The 12,468-nt window shown below is 43.9% G+C and overlaps 1 protein-coding gene across 3 annotated transcripts in view; it reads left to right on the forward strand.

Annotated features, from left to right (window-relative positions):
• The window catches only part of LZTR1 (leucine zipper like post translational regulator 1), a 35,237-nt gene that overhangs the window by 446 nt on the left and 22,323 nt on the right, over positions 1–12,468 (forward strand). For all 3 annotated transcript variants that reach the window (XR_015279029.1, XM_023941884.2, XM_086861985.1), the window contains exons 2-9: positions 9–71; positions 308–364; positions 969–1,048; positions 1,401–1,509; positions 3,143–3,226; positions 4,687–4,744; positions 5,290–5,429; positions 5,589–5,790. Coding sequence is in view for 2 of the 3 variants with exons in the window: in XM_023941884.2 (XP_023797652.1) it covers positions 9–71; positions 308–364; positions 969–1,048; positions 1,401–1,509; positions 3,143–3,226; positions 4,687–4,744; positions 5,290–5,429; positions 5,589–5,790 (793 nt within the window). In the remaining variant the exon portion in view is untranslated. The remainder of the gene's footprint in view (positions 1–8; positions 72–307; positions 365–968; positions 1,049–1,400; positions 1,510–3,142; positions 3,227–4,686; positions 4,745–5,289; positions 5,430–5,588; positions 5,791–12,468) is intronic.

Raw genomic sequence — 12,468 nt, forward strand, 5'->3', positions numbered from 1 at the left:
GCCCACAGGCGCAGCAAACACACCGTGGTGGCTTATCGGGATGCGATCTACGTGTTCGGCGGGGACAACGGGTAGGGGGAGCTGAGAACGCGGGGAGCAGGGCCGGGGTTGGGGGGAGGTGGGTGTGAGGGGATGTGGGTGTGAAGGGAGATCGGGTGTGAGGGGAGCGGGGTGTGAGGGGATGTGGGTGTGAAGGGAGATCGGGTGTGAGGGGAGCGGGGTGTGAGGGGAGCAGGGCCGAGGGTCCGGGACCGCTCCTGTCCGACCCCTGGCCCGGCTCAGCCGCCTCTCCCGTCCCTCCCCGTAGGAAGACGATGCTGAACGATCTGCTGCGCTTCGACGTGAAGGACTGCTCGTGGTGCAGGTGGGCAGCGCGGCCCCTCACCGTCCCCGGCCACTGGCAGGGCGGGACACGCCGCGGCTTCCCTCAGTATCTCGGGACGGGTGTAAAAGTTGTGGCACTACCCGAGTACCCGAGAGGAAGTGTCACCTCCGCCCAGCGCTGTCACAGCTGTTCCCTGCCAGCCTGCTGTGTGCTGGGCCATTGGGGTTATCGGTCCTGCCCGAGGGGAAACAGGGCAGCACAACAAGGGAGAGGACCAGGGTCACCTCTGTTCCTGCAGCCTGTGAGAGAGCAGAGGGACCGGGTGTGCTGCACCCCTTGGGCCAGCAAAGCTGCTGGCATGGCTCACACCTTCCTGCACTGAACAGGCAGTCTATGTGTCTTATCTCACCAGTGTCCCACTTTCCAGTTCTGACAAACAGATTTCAGCAACAGCATGTTTGTAACCATTTATACCATATTTCTGTTCCCTAAAATCTTAGTGCAATCAACTATCCAAAATCAGTGTAACACAGAAACAAAAGAATAATTTCTAACAGTTGTTTCTTTTCTGAGTCTGCACAGTAGCTCTGAGTGCCCAAAGCATGACCAGGGTGTTTGACTGCTGCTGTTGTAACCTCTGCAGGGCTTTCACGACGGGGACGCCACCAGCACCACGGTACCACCACTCTGCCGTGGTCTATGGGAGCAGCATGTTTGTGTTTGGTAAGGCAGCAGCAGCTTGTGCTGGGAGTGGTAGATGTGCTGCTGTACTGGTTTGAAAAAAGAATGAGAGATCTTTAGGAAGTGTCAAAGATCTCATTCAGTAGCAAATCCAGTATTTTTCATGGCTGAGTGTGGTTTCAACTTTGGAAATATTTTGCTGTTTTGTTTAAAGTGAGGGTGACTCGAAGCTCATTACTATAGTGATTCTTTAGGAGAAGGAGTAGAGGATAAGTCTCCTTCTGTAGTAATCCATTAGCCAAACACTTTATGCAATCAAAAGTTTCTCCTAATGCAATGCCTGGGAGTGTGTGTGCTCCTTGCCTGGGAGTCTAATGGAATTCTTGTTGTCCAGGTGGTTACACTGGAGATATCTATTCCAATTCTAACCTGAAGAATAAAAATGACCTCTTTGAGTATAAGTTTGCAACTGGGCAATGGACAGAGTGGAAGACGGAGGGAAGGTAAGAGCTGGTGTCATTGCCTCATACTTTGGGGGAGTGAGGGTAGCTTGGTATCCTTTCACATAGCACAGTCAGACCTAGTGACAGTGCTGATGTTTGGGCTGCAGCATGATTGCTGCTCTGCTTTTACAATTAAAGTGTTTTGGTTCTACAGGAGTTTTTTTGGAAGGCCTCCTTTCCAGAGTGCACTATAAAGGAAATTTGTCCAAAATCCACTCTTCATGTTTCAGGTCCATGACAGAAGGAATGGGAACAAAGGGAGTTGGGGTTTTTTTCTGAACTCTTTCAGTTTCAAGGATAGCTTGGAAAATGTTGATCCCTCATGAACGTGGGCTCCTGAGATTCAGTGTTCCACGGAAAACCAGAATCACTAACACATGGCTTCCTAAAGTTGACTCCCTGGACATTTCACAGTGCCGTTTCTGACAGTGATTGTGATCCAGCTACTCAGTATTTTTTACAAGGGGGTGGACAGGATAAGGGGGAATGGCCTCATACTGGCAAAGCAGGGATAGATGGGATTTTGAGAAGGAATTCTTGGCTGTGAGGGTGGCGAGGCCCTGGCACAAGTGTCCAGAGAAGCTGTGGCTGCTCCATCCCCCAAGTGTCCAAGGCCAGGTTGGATGGGGCTTGGAGCAACCTGGGATAGTGGAAGGTGTCCCTGCTCATTGGCAGGGCATGGGACTGGATGGGCTTTAAGGTCCCTTTCTGCCCAAACATTTCTGGGTTTACCACTCCCCAGTAAGGGTCATGTGGAGTCTTTACCCACAATGCTATACACAGCTGAAGTATCTGAAATGCTGGTTTCAGTGGAGAGAGGGAAGAGGATGTTTGTTTTTGTGATTTGTGGAGAGGGATGAGGAATGTCACATCCATTCTTGTGTTATTGTTGCTCACCTCTGATGAGCACATTATATTTCAGAACAGAGACCCTCTTAACAATTTCTTTTTCTGGTTAATTCTGGTAACTTGTGACATTTTGGAGAGTAATTCTTACTCAGTTTACAAACTCACATTTTGCTTGTTGTTTCCCAGCGTTACAGTGTTCATGCTGCACAATGACCTCAGACAAGCCAACAGATGCCTTGTGGCATCACAGGTTTGTTCAACCTGGCTGATTTAGTTAAAACATCAAAGATTATGGAAGAGAAAGTATAGGTTTGATCTTTCATTGTGGGTACTACATCTTGGGAACAGCCCTGAATGATCCCAAATGAGTATCCTGAGCTCTGGTCTCATTTCTGTCTTTCACTTGCTTAGTCTGTGGGAATACATGTGGGATGTTCATAGCAAGAGTCGATTGCCACCTTGCTCTACCAGTGGTGCTATGAATTTTCCCATTGTTTAACTACTTTATGCGAAGTACTCTTAAGAGTATTTTAGTCCTGGCAAGGAATTAGTTGGGATTTGTTTCCTTTTTTTTTTTTTTTCCCTGTCTGCATTAAGGTGGTGTCTCTTCACTGAAAACAGCAGAGTGCAAGACTAACACATGCCTTCAGAGGTTCACTCAGTGTTTGGAGGGTGCATGGCAGAAGCAATTTTGTGTAGGGGACTTGTTACATTTCTTAGATCCTTCTGCAGCCCCTCTACAGCTGCAGAGGGAAGATTATTGTCTGCATTTTCTTCCTTGCAGGTTGCCAGTGGCCAGGTCAGCTCATGGTGCGACAGTGTACAGTGACAAGCTGTGGATCTTTGCTGGATATGATGGCAATGCACGGTATGGGGCAGTATCACCCTCTCCTTGACTGCTTTTGTGAAATCCCAGCCCCTCACTTTCCACCTTTGTAGAGACATTTCCATATTCCAAGAGATTTCAACACTCAACTGGAGCTCTGCAAACCCAGTCTGTTGTTGAGCATTGCACTTTTGCAATTCACTGGTTCATGTTCAGTTAAGTAGTATGTGCTTAAAGCTGAAAGATCTGGTTACTCAGAGTGGCTGTGGATGTGTAATTTGACAGCATGCTTGGTTGTAAGGCTGCAAAATGATCTTTGACATTTGGCAAATGCACATTTCTTGAAAAATCCCCGTCACAAGCCGGGTGGTGTTGCCGAGACTTAGACAGCAAAGCCTGGATTTGCTAGGAAATCATCTGACAGAACTAAGAACAACGTGTCAGTTTTTTCTCAGAAGTCTCTGGAAATATGTAATATTTAGGTTGAAGGGAGGTAGGATTTTTTATGGGGAAAGACTGGAAAGCAGTGGTGCTGAGATGTTAGAGAGAGCCTGGTGCTTTGTCTCACAGTAGCTCCTTGCATTTGCTGTTGGTCTGTCAGGGAGCAGTCAGTTCTGGATGTTTAATTTCTTTTTCTGTCATGATGAACTTGAGGGGTAATTTACATTGATGTACAATATTTGCATTATGAGAGTACACAGAGATTGTCACAAATGAGGAGCTGGGTTGCCTCCTCTTCTGAGGAGAAATCTTCAGAAAAGTGTCCAGTTCCACAGAGTCTCCAGGAGAAGATAATCTGATAATGGGGAAAACAGATGGGATGTCTTTATTATTTCTGGAGAAGGAATTGGTATAAGATGCATGACTCTGTGGGATTGTTCAGTGCCAGCTTAGGGAGTCCCCCAGGGCCTTGGATAGCTGTAAGGAAGGAGTGGGTGAGAAGAGCTGTCTAATTTATGTTAAATATGTCTAATCACGTTTAAAAAATGTTTTTTTATGGAACTTGAGCCTCCAGGCAGATTTGAACAAAGGAAACATCTGTAGTTACTGTGAGTAACTTGTTCTGGGAACAGCACAGTCAGAGATGTGTCAGGTTACCTGTTTCATCATCCTTTCTGTATTTAAGGAAGGATTCAGCCATGTAAATAATAGTGGTCAATCTCAATAGTTAACAGGGATGAGCAGAAGGAGCAGGGTAATAAGGGGTATTTTGTAAAAATCCTGAAGATTAAATAGCTCAAATCCTTGAGCTCCAGACTGAGTTGCTGTATGTAGTTAACTGCAGTGTACTTGTAACTAGAAAGATACTGAAGCAAGCTGGGGTGGGGATGTCAAATTGAGGTATAGGACAAAGGGACTCTAAAAATTGTTTTTCTGTCAGTGGAAGTAGAAAATTCTTCCTGTGCAAAAGGAATGTTGATGAGATAGGATTTCTGTTCTTTCAACACTGTTACAAAAAAATGAACTGTTTCAAATCAAGCATTTTTTGTATTATGGCACAGATTAAATGACATGTGGACAATAGGCCTGCAGGACAGAGAGCTGACCTGCTGGGAAGAGGTAAGAAGCTTTAATTTTAACACATAAAATCCTCTTTTTTGGTTTTAATGCAAAATTATTTAAAATTTCCCCTGCTAGACTGCACTACTCTTTCTCCAGAATTTGTTTTTGACCCACAGTGAAAAGAAACAGTTCAAATTTGATTTGGTTTAGGTATTTGGAAAACCAAGTGTGTATGAAAAGGTGATTTTATTGCGTGTGAATCTGTGAACTGGACTTGGACTTCCCATGGGGCATTTGCTGTGTCCTCTGTGGAAGGGACTGCATTCCCACTCAGACCGCTAACGCAGACTGGGAGCTTTGCTGGCCAGCTGGCCTAAGTCCTGATCCTTACAGTACTGGGAGCTTTGAAAATGTGGCCTCCCAACCTTTTTATCCAGGGAAAATCAGACACGTAAGCACAGCACAAGTCGCCAGCTTTACAGGGCCCATGCCATGTGCTCACCCTGGCTGCACCTGTGTCCTGTGGCCCTGCAGTGTCCTCAGCACATCGAGTTGTGCACTGTAACAATACATTTCTGATTTTGAACTTAATTATCTTTCAGATTGAACAAAGTGGTGAAATCCCTCCTTCCTGTTGTAATTTTCCCGTGGCGGTTTGCAAAGACAAGATGTTTGTTTTCTCTGGCCAGAGTGGAGCAAAGATTACCAATAACCTCTTCCAGTTTGAATTCAAGGAAAAGATGTAAGTGTAGACAATTAAATCGTACAAAATCCACATAATCCTTGAGTTGCAAAATGTAATACTTAAGGGTATCGAGGAGAATCCAGTGTCTCCTGGTGACGAAGGATAGAGTTAGAAAATTGAAAGAGTTGTATAAAACCATCCTGTTTGCTGTCCCAGCTGGACTCGGATCCCCACGGAGCACCTGCTGCGGGGCTCGCCGCCCCCTCCCCAGCGGCGATACGGACACACAATGGTGGCCTTCGACCGACACCTCTACGTGTTTGGGGGGGCTGCGGACAACACGCTGCCCAACGAGCTCCACTGCTACGACGTGGACTCCCAGACCTGGGAGGTCATCCAGCCCAGCCCAGACAGTGAGGTAAAACCTTCAGTGTGTTTTTTCCTTTGTGCTCCATCTTCTTTGACTCATTTTTGCTGTGGACACATTTTGACAAGAGCATTGGATTTTAGCTAAATAGTAACCACCCCTCCCACTGATGGTTAATCAGCTGGAATATTGTGGGTAGCAGTCCTTAAAAATTAGTCAGTGTTGACACATCTAAAACTTCACTTAACACATTTTAAAGAAATACCATGAAATGCTTTGATATGTGTTATGAGTCAAACATTTGCTTGGTCAGAAGCTGAACAATGAATTCAGTGTGTACCAGTGGTTCTTTGCTTGGCTGTGTGATCCTCTTGAAGCAGAATTCAAAACTAGACAAGATTTGATTTGTCACTGTAGTGCCCATGTGCATAAAATCTTATAAATTCTGATTATACATAGAGTTGTGGCTGGCAAATAGTAATATGGAGGCTCAGAAAAGACTGTTTTAGCATACTTACATTAATAAGAGATATAAATTTTAAAATGTCTGTTTTTACAATCAAAAGGCTGTAGATCACCAAATGCCAAGGAAACACTGTAAATGAGACAATATTTTAAAAAAAAAATTAAAAAATGAACATATTAATCTGTTTCTTTTGCTACTTATGCAAGGCAGAGATTGTGTGATAAAATGCCCATTTTTTTCATAGCACACTCACAGATCCTGTATTCCAGGTGGAAGTGCCAAGGGCTCACCTGGATTCAGTGCATATTTCAGGTCACATAAATGAGGATCATTTCATCCCAGAATGCACAAGCTGTTGTTCCCTGAAGCCCATACCAGTGTGTGTAGTTCCTGGCTTTGGAACAGCAGCATTCATTGTGTTTATTAATGTGAACAGATTTTATCTTAAGCTGTGTTAAGGTACTGCAGCTGATGTCACAGTGGGTTTAGGGTGTGAGCTGCTCCCTGTGTGTGTGCTGTGCACACAACTGCACAGCCTGAGGTTATACCTCAGACAGCTGAGTGTTGCAAGAATTGGGATCAGGTGCAGAGTTACTGATTTAGCCAGCACAGGTGTGACAGGGCTCACCCTCCAAGAGCTGTGTGGGGTGTTTGGTGTGTTTATGTGTTTGCAGACAGGTCACAGGGTTGGATGAGCTGGAGAATCCCACCCACACACTGCTCAAAATTAGCTGTGCACGTAGGCCTTGTCAGGAGCTGTGATTAGACCAAAGTATTTCACAGCAGCCTATTTAATGCTTTACAAAACTGATTTATTGTCACATTAAATAATAAAGCTGCTTCTTCAACTTTCTAAAGCCACAGTTGCCTTCAGAACTGTAGATCCTGTTCTGTTCCTGCCAGTGTTACCACTTGACGTGTGAGGCATCAGCAGGCATTGGTTCTTTGGGACACAATTGCTTATGGCTTCCAGGAGCAGAACTGCTCCTGCCAGTGTTATTAATGCTGTAAACCAGCATTGTTCCCTGAGTTATGCCCTGCTAAATTTCATTTCAGATTTCAAAGCTCTTTTCTTCGTCTGTCTGTAATCCCAGACAGAGGTCTTCTAGTTGCTTATGTTGTATTTTGCAGTTTCTTTCTCTGGTGCAGCATCTAGAGACCGATTTGGTAGAAATGGGAGGTGAAGCTGGTGCTGTTGAAACACAGGATAGTAAATTTTCCTAAAAGGTCGATTAACTGCAAAATCTGAGAGACTTTTAGTGTTTCAAGTAAGTTTTAAATTATTTTGTGTCTTCTGGAGTCATAACTAGGTAATTTCTCAGAATCATTTTCCTGAAGTTTCCATGAGCTTTTGGCAAAGACTTCTGAAGGTAGCAGTGAATCTCTAATACCATCCTGTTCCCTGGACACTCTGAGCGTGGATTTTCCTTATTTATCCATCTCTGTGAACAAAATTATTCACGTTAATTTGAAACAAAACAGAAGTTGATAAGTGCAATGCTGTCTCAGCACTTGAGGGTTTCTGCTGTGTGTGAAGTGATAGTGACCTCTGTTATTGTGCAGCAGAATGACCTACCTTGACTTTTAGAGTTGGGTTTTTCCTTTCCAATGGATGGATTGTAGAGTTTACCTTCTGCTTCCTCTGTATTACGTGGTATGATCTTAGAAATGCTGCATTTCAACTTTGCTTAACTGCACTTTAGTGGGGTTACTTTCTTACTTATGATCATGTGATGCATATCCTTAATTCTTTCTTCTTTTGGATGTTTAACATGGAATGGGTAAAGCCTCTGGAGTCCAAAATGAGGTTTGGTGCTGACTAAGCTATCAATTCAGTGGTGATTTTTACAGTGCTTTGCAAAAGAGATTACAGAAGAGATTACTTACACTGAAAGAGAGTCATTGCTGCCATTCCAGTCTTGTTCTCTGAACTTAGGCTGCCCCAAGGAGCTTTTCAGGGTGACTGGGGAGTGATTTGGACTTTTCAGACTTATTTGTGCCAGAAGCAGGAATAGGCTGTCAGGTGGAAATTGTATGTCCTCTGTTATGGGTGCCACAGAAGATGACAAGTCACACAAGGCTGAAGAATTTTGGCATTGTTACCTGGATAAGGTGGCCCAATTTGGGCAGAGTGAGGAAGGTCCTAGAGGCACTTGTTGGGCACAGACAGCAATCATGTATCAGGTGCTGCAGGTGCCCTGAGACAGTCTGGCATTTTCTACATTTTGAGTAAACAGGTAGAACAAGCCTGGGAATAGATCTGGCAATGGACCTGTTGTAGTTCTCTCCCCAGGGCACTTAGAATTCTTGGTAGTGCCTCACAGTGGGATGGAGGATGGGAAATGGCTTAATGAGTAAAAGAGGGCAAACTGAGATGGAACAGGTCAATACTTCAAAAATAAACCAAGAGCTGCCATTTTGTGCTTTGGGATGTCTCCAGAATGGATAACAAGATATCCTTGCTGAGCTACACAATTGCAGTCTGTAGCTCCTCAAACCTATATATAATACATGTACATATCTATTGTACAGAGCACACAGAGCTATTCCTCATCTTTGCTGTGAGATGATCTTCACAGCTGGGGGTTCTCCTTTTCTAAGGCAGCCACAGGAATATCTTGTCTGAGTCTTTGCCTGCCTGCATAACAATGCCAAAGCTTCCTGGCATGTTGGATTTTCTTTATACAGAGCTACTGAAGGATTTCAAAAGTAAGAAATAGATTTTTTGTTTGCCTCAATTTTTTCTATTGAACTCAAAATACCTTTTACTTTCTGAAGAGGGTTTGAGCAGCATAAGAAATCAGCAGGCAGTAGGAGGAAGAATGCCCCATGTTGCACAGTTGACAGATGTGTGCACGTGGCAGTCATGGCTTGTGCTCCAGAGAGGAGAGTTCTGCAGGGCATGACAGGAGCTCTGGGTCTGGCAGGGAACACAGACAGTTGTGGACACAGACCCACAGAATCCAAGGTGATGTTTGGAGCAGCCACTGCCTCACAGACGCAGAGTGTTATGTCAGGAAGAAGAAAGTTCTCCTTCCTTACTGTTCCAATCATCTCCCTGTGGCTGCAGGCACCGGTGAGTAATCCATCTCTCCTGAAGTTATGAGGGAAATCTCTAAAACTTGTTCTGGAAAACATTTTAGTCTCACAATTAGGGATTTCAAAGCCAAGAGCAATAAAAATCTCCAATTTCCAAAGCTCTTAATTTTTCTTTCAATAAGCCAAAAGGGAGGTTAATGTGCTGGTAACCTTCTTGGGCTTACTTGGAGGCTCAGTTTTGGAGGTTTTTGGACAGATTACAATGACGTGGTTTATGGACAGCTGAGGAAGATTAAAAGGACTTAGTCCTCCTCCTGGGGATGAGTCTGCCCCAGTCTCCTTGTTCAGAGATCAGTTACAGCCCTCAAGGTATCTTCAGGCAAGAGAAACATGTTACTATGTGCACAATGCTCCAAATTCCTGCAGTGAGCCCCCTAACAAGATCTGCCTCACACATGGGCTAGTTGTCAAGGTATTGTGTTCTGCTGGGAGAGATAAAACCGAGCATTTCACAATTCAGAGGGAAGACTGGTACTTTTGATGTTTATAAATAATGTGTAGTGTTGAGACTTGCATCCTCTTTAAAAAAAACCTTTTTAAAAATGTAGGAGCTTCATACCTGTGCCCTTGGCAGGTCTGTGCTCAGTGAGCTGGAGAGAGACATCTTGAAAATGTTTGTATTTATAAGAATCTGCACATCAGAGTACCTGTAGCTAATGCTATTGTACAGCTCCACTTCTGTTTGTCAATTCTGTGTTCATATCCTTTCTGAGGGGTGTTCATTATTACATCCTTTTACAGTATTCTCCCAGAGAAAGCAAAATGCAAATGTTGTGGATGATGGGCAGAAGGAATTTTTCTGTAACTCATTCACTGGGAAGGAATTGTAACAACACAGATTTAAGGTTACCCACATTAAGGTGGTATAAAATTGAGTAACAGAAGAACTTGAAATACTCTTTTGAATGAGGAGCAGTTACTTTGTATAAACTTATGCCACCAACCTTGAAAGACCGCAGAAAATCAGGCTTTTCCTCCAATACTTACTAGTTGTCCTGAATTTTGCCAATTACTGATTACAATAACAGTCCACTCAGGGATTTTGATTTCTTCTTAAGGTGGGTGCAAAAAGTCCGTGTTTCAGTTTGGCTGTAGGATACGTTTATGAACAGAGTGTGTGGTCTGGGTTTCATGGTTTCCCTTACAATGACTTCAATTCCCAGTTCTTGTGGGGAGCTAAGAGAGCTCCTGGTGGTCTGAAATGTCTGGAGGTGTTGTGATATTCTTGGTTCTAGAAGCTGACACAGTGTTGTGTTATTAAATGACATAAATACGTGATCCTTGTGTTCATTAGATAGATCTTCCAGTATAACATCTCCCCATGTTGTGTTCACAAACCAGGGAGATTGTTCAGGAAGAGTGATTGAAGATGGGATGTGCAGTGGCCAACTATGAAGTGAAGTCTCTTTTAGATTGGAAATTAAATCTTCTCTGGCTTACCTGGGGAACAGAGGGTTTTTAATCTATCAGTGAAAGATAAAACAAGATCCATCCACTTCAAATTAAAACTAGAAATATCTAGACTGAAAAAGAAAGGAAAACAAATGTTTACAAATTTTAAAGAATGAGAATAATTATTTATTGGAACATTTTATCAGATTTTTTTTTGTAAAATCTTCAATACACTTTAACCAGGATTTGATATTTTCTAAAAAAAAGGTTTTTCTCAAAGAAAGTCTAAATTTCAGTTGGTTTATTCAAGAAGTCAGATTAAGAGCACAAAAATTTTGTTATGGTATTTGGATTTTTGAATGCACGCCACATGCCAAAGAGAAGCAAATGGCTGGTCACTGGATTTCTGTCAGCTGTTGTCAGATTTCAATATATGATCTTTTGTGATGAGTTCATTGGATTTGGCTGGAGTTTGGCTTGTTCTTCAAACTGCCTCATCCTCTCTTATGAATTATACATTAACATTGCTCTTTAAATTGCAACTGATACATACTAAAACAATTTTAAAGGAAATAACATTTACTATTATTATAGCTGTAAATAAATTACAGATAGCCTCATACTCTGACCTTCGTGGTTATGCTGCCATGTGTTTGGATGTCATTGTTAATGGATTTACCTTCTGGTTTCCATTCTGTGTTCTCCAGTGAATGCCAAATGGAACAATCTCATCCTCAGTGTAGAGCACAATTGCAGAGGATGTCTCTGTTGCACTGCCTATCACTTATCATAACCAGAGGAGATATTGCAACGAGCTTTTGTTACTATGACTTCACATCTGTATGTGGTGATTTAACCCAGATCCCTGCACTGTGTGCTGGGCTGATCCCCCAGCATGGGCAGCAGGGCAGGGGGGATTCTGCCCCTGTGCCCCACTCAGGTGAGACCCCACCTGCAGAGCTGCCTCCAGCCCTGGGCTTCCAGCACAGGAAGGTCATGGAGCTGCTGGAGTGAGTCCAGGGGAGGCAACGGAGCTGCTCCGAGGGCTGGAGCCCCTCTGCTCTGGAGCCAGACTGGGAGAGCTGGGGGTGTTCATCTGGAGAAGAGAAGGTTCTGGGGAGAGCTTAAAACCCCTTCCAGTGCCTAAAAGGGCTCCAAGAGAGCTGGAGAGGGACTTTGGACAAAGGTCTGGAGTGCCAGGACAAGGGGGAATGGTTTCCCATTGTCAGAGGGCAGGGATAGATGGAATAATGGGAAGGAATTCTTCCCTGAGAAGGTGCTGAGGCCCTGGCACAGGGTGCCCAGAGAAGCTGTGGCTGCCCCTGGATCCCTGGAAGTTTCCAAGGCCAGGTTGGACAGGGCTTGGAATGACCTGGGATAATGAAAGGTGTCCCTGCCATGCAGCAATTGGAACAAAATGAGCTTTAAGGTCCCTTCTCACCCAAATCATCCTGGGATTCTGTGATTTATTTTAAGTTGTAGGTTTCTACATAATGGTCTTCAACTTTCTATCTTCTGCTTCAATCCATGACAGTCTCTTTCTGTATTAACAGCTCCATATGAGGAAGCGGTGCTTGCAGAGGTGATCCTCTGCCTTTCATCTTTGTTAAGCTGCAATAGATGCATTTATGTTGACAATGTAGTTATGGCAATCTCAATAAGTAAACTGAAGACAAAATATTTTTGGTTTTCTGACATTAGTGTGGTGTTGAAAGTTTCATGAGACATTTTGAGAAGTCTATGAGTGGAAATCTCTAAAAACAGGCTGGATT

This window comes from Cyanistes caeruleus, chromosome 24 (genome assembly GCF_971803275.1).
Source record: "Cyanistes caeruleus chromosome 24, bCyaCae1.hap1.1, whole genome shotgun sequence".
Lineage (NCBI taxonomy): Eukaryota > Metazoa > Chordata > Aves > Passeriformes > Paridae > Cyanistes > Cyanistes caeruleus.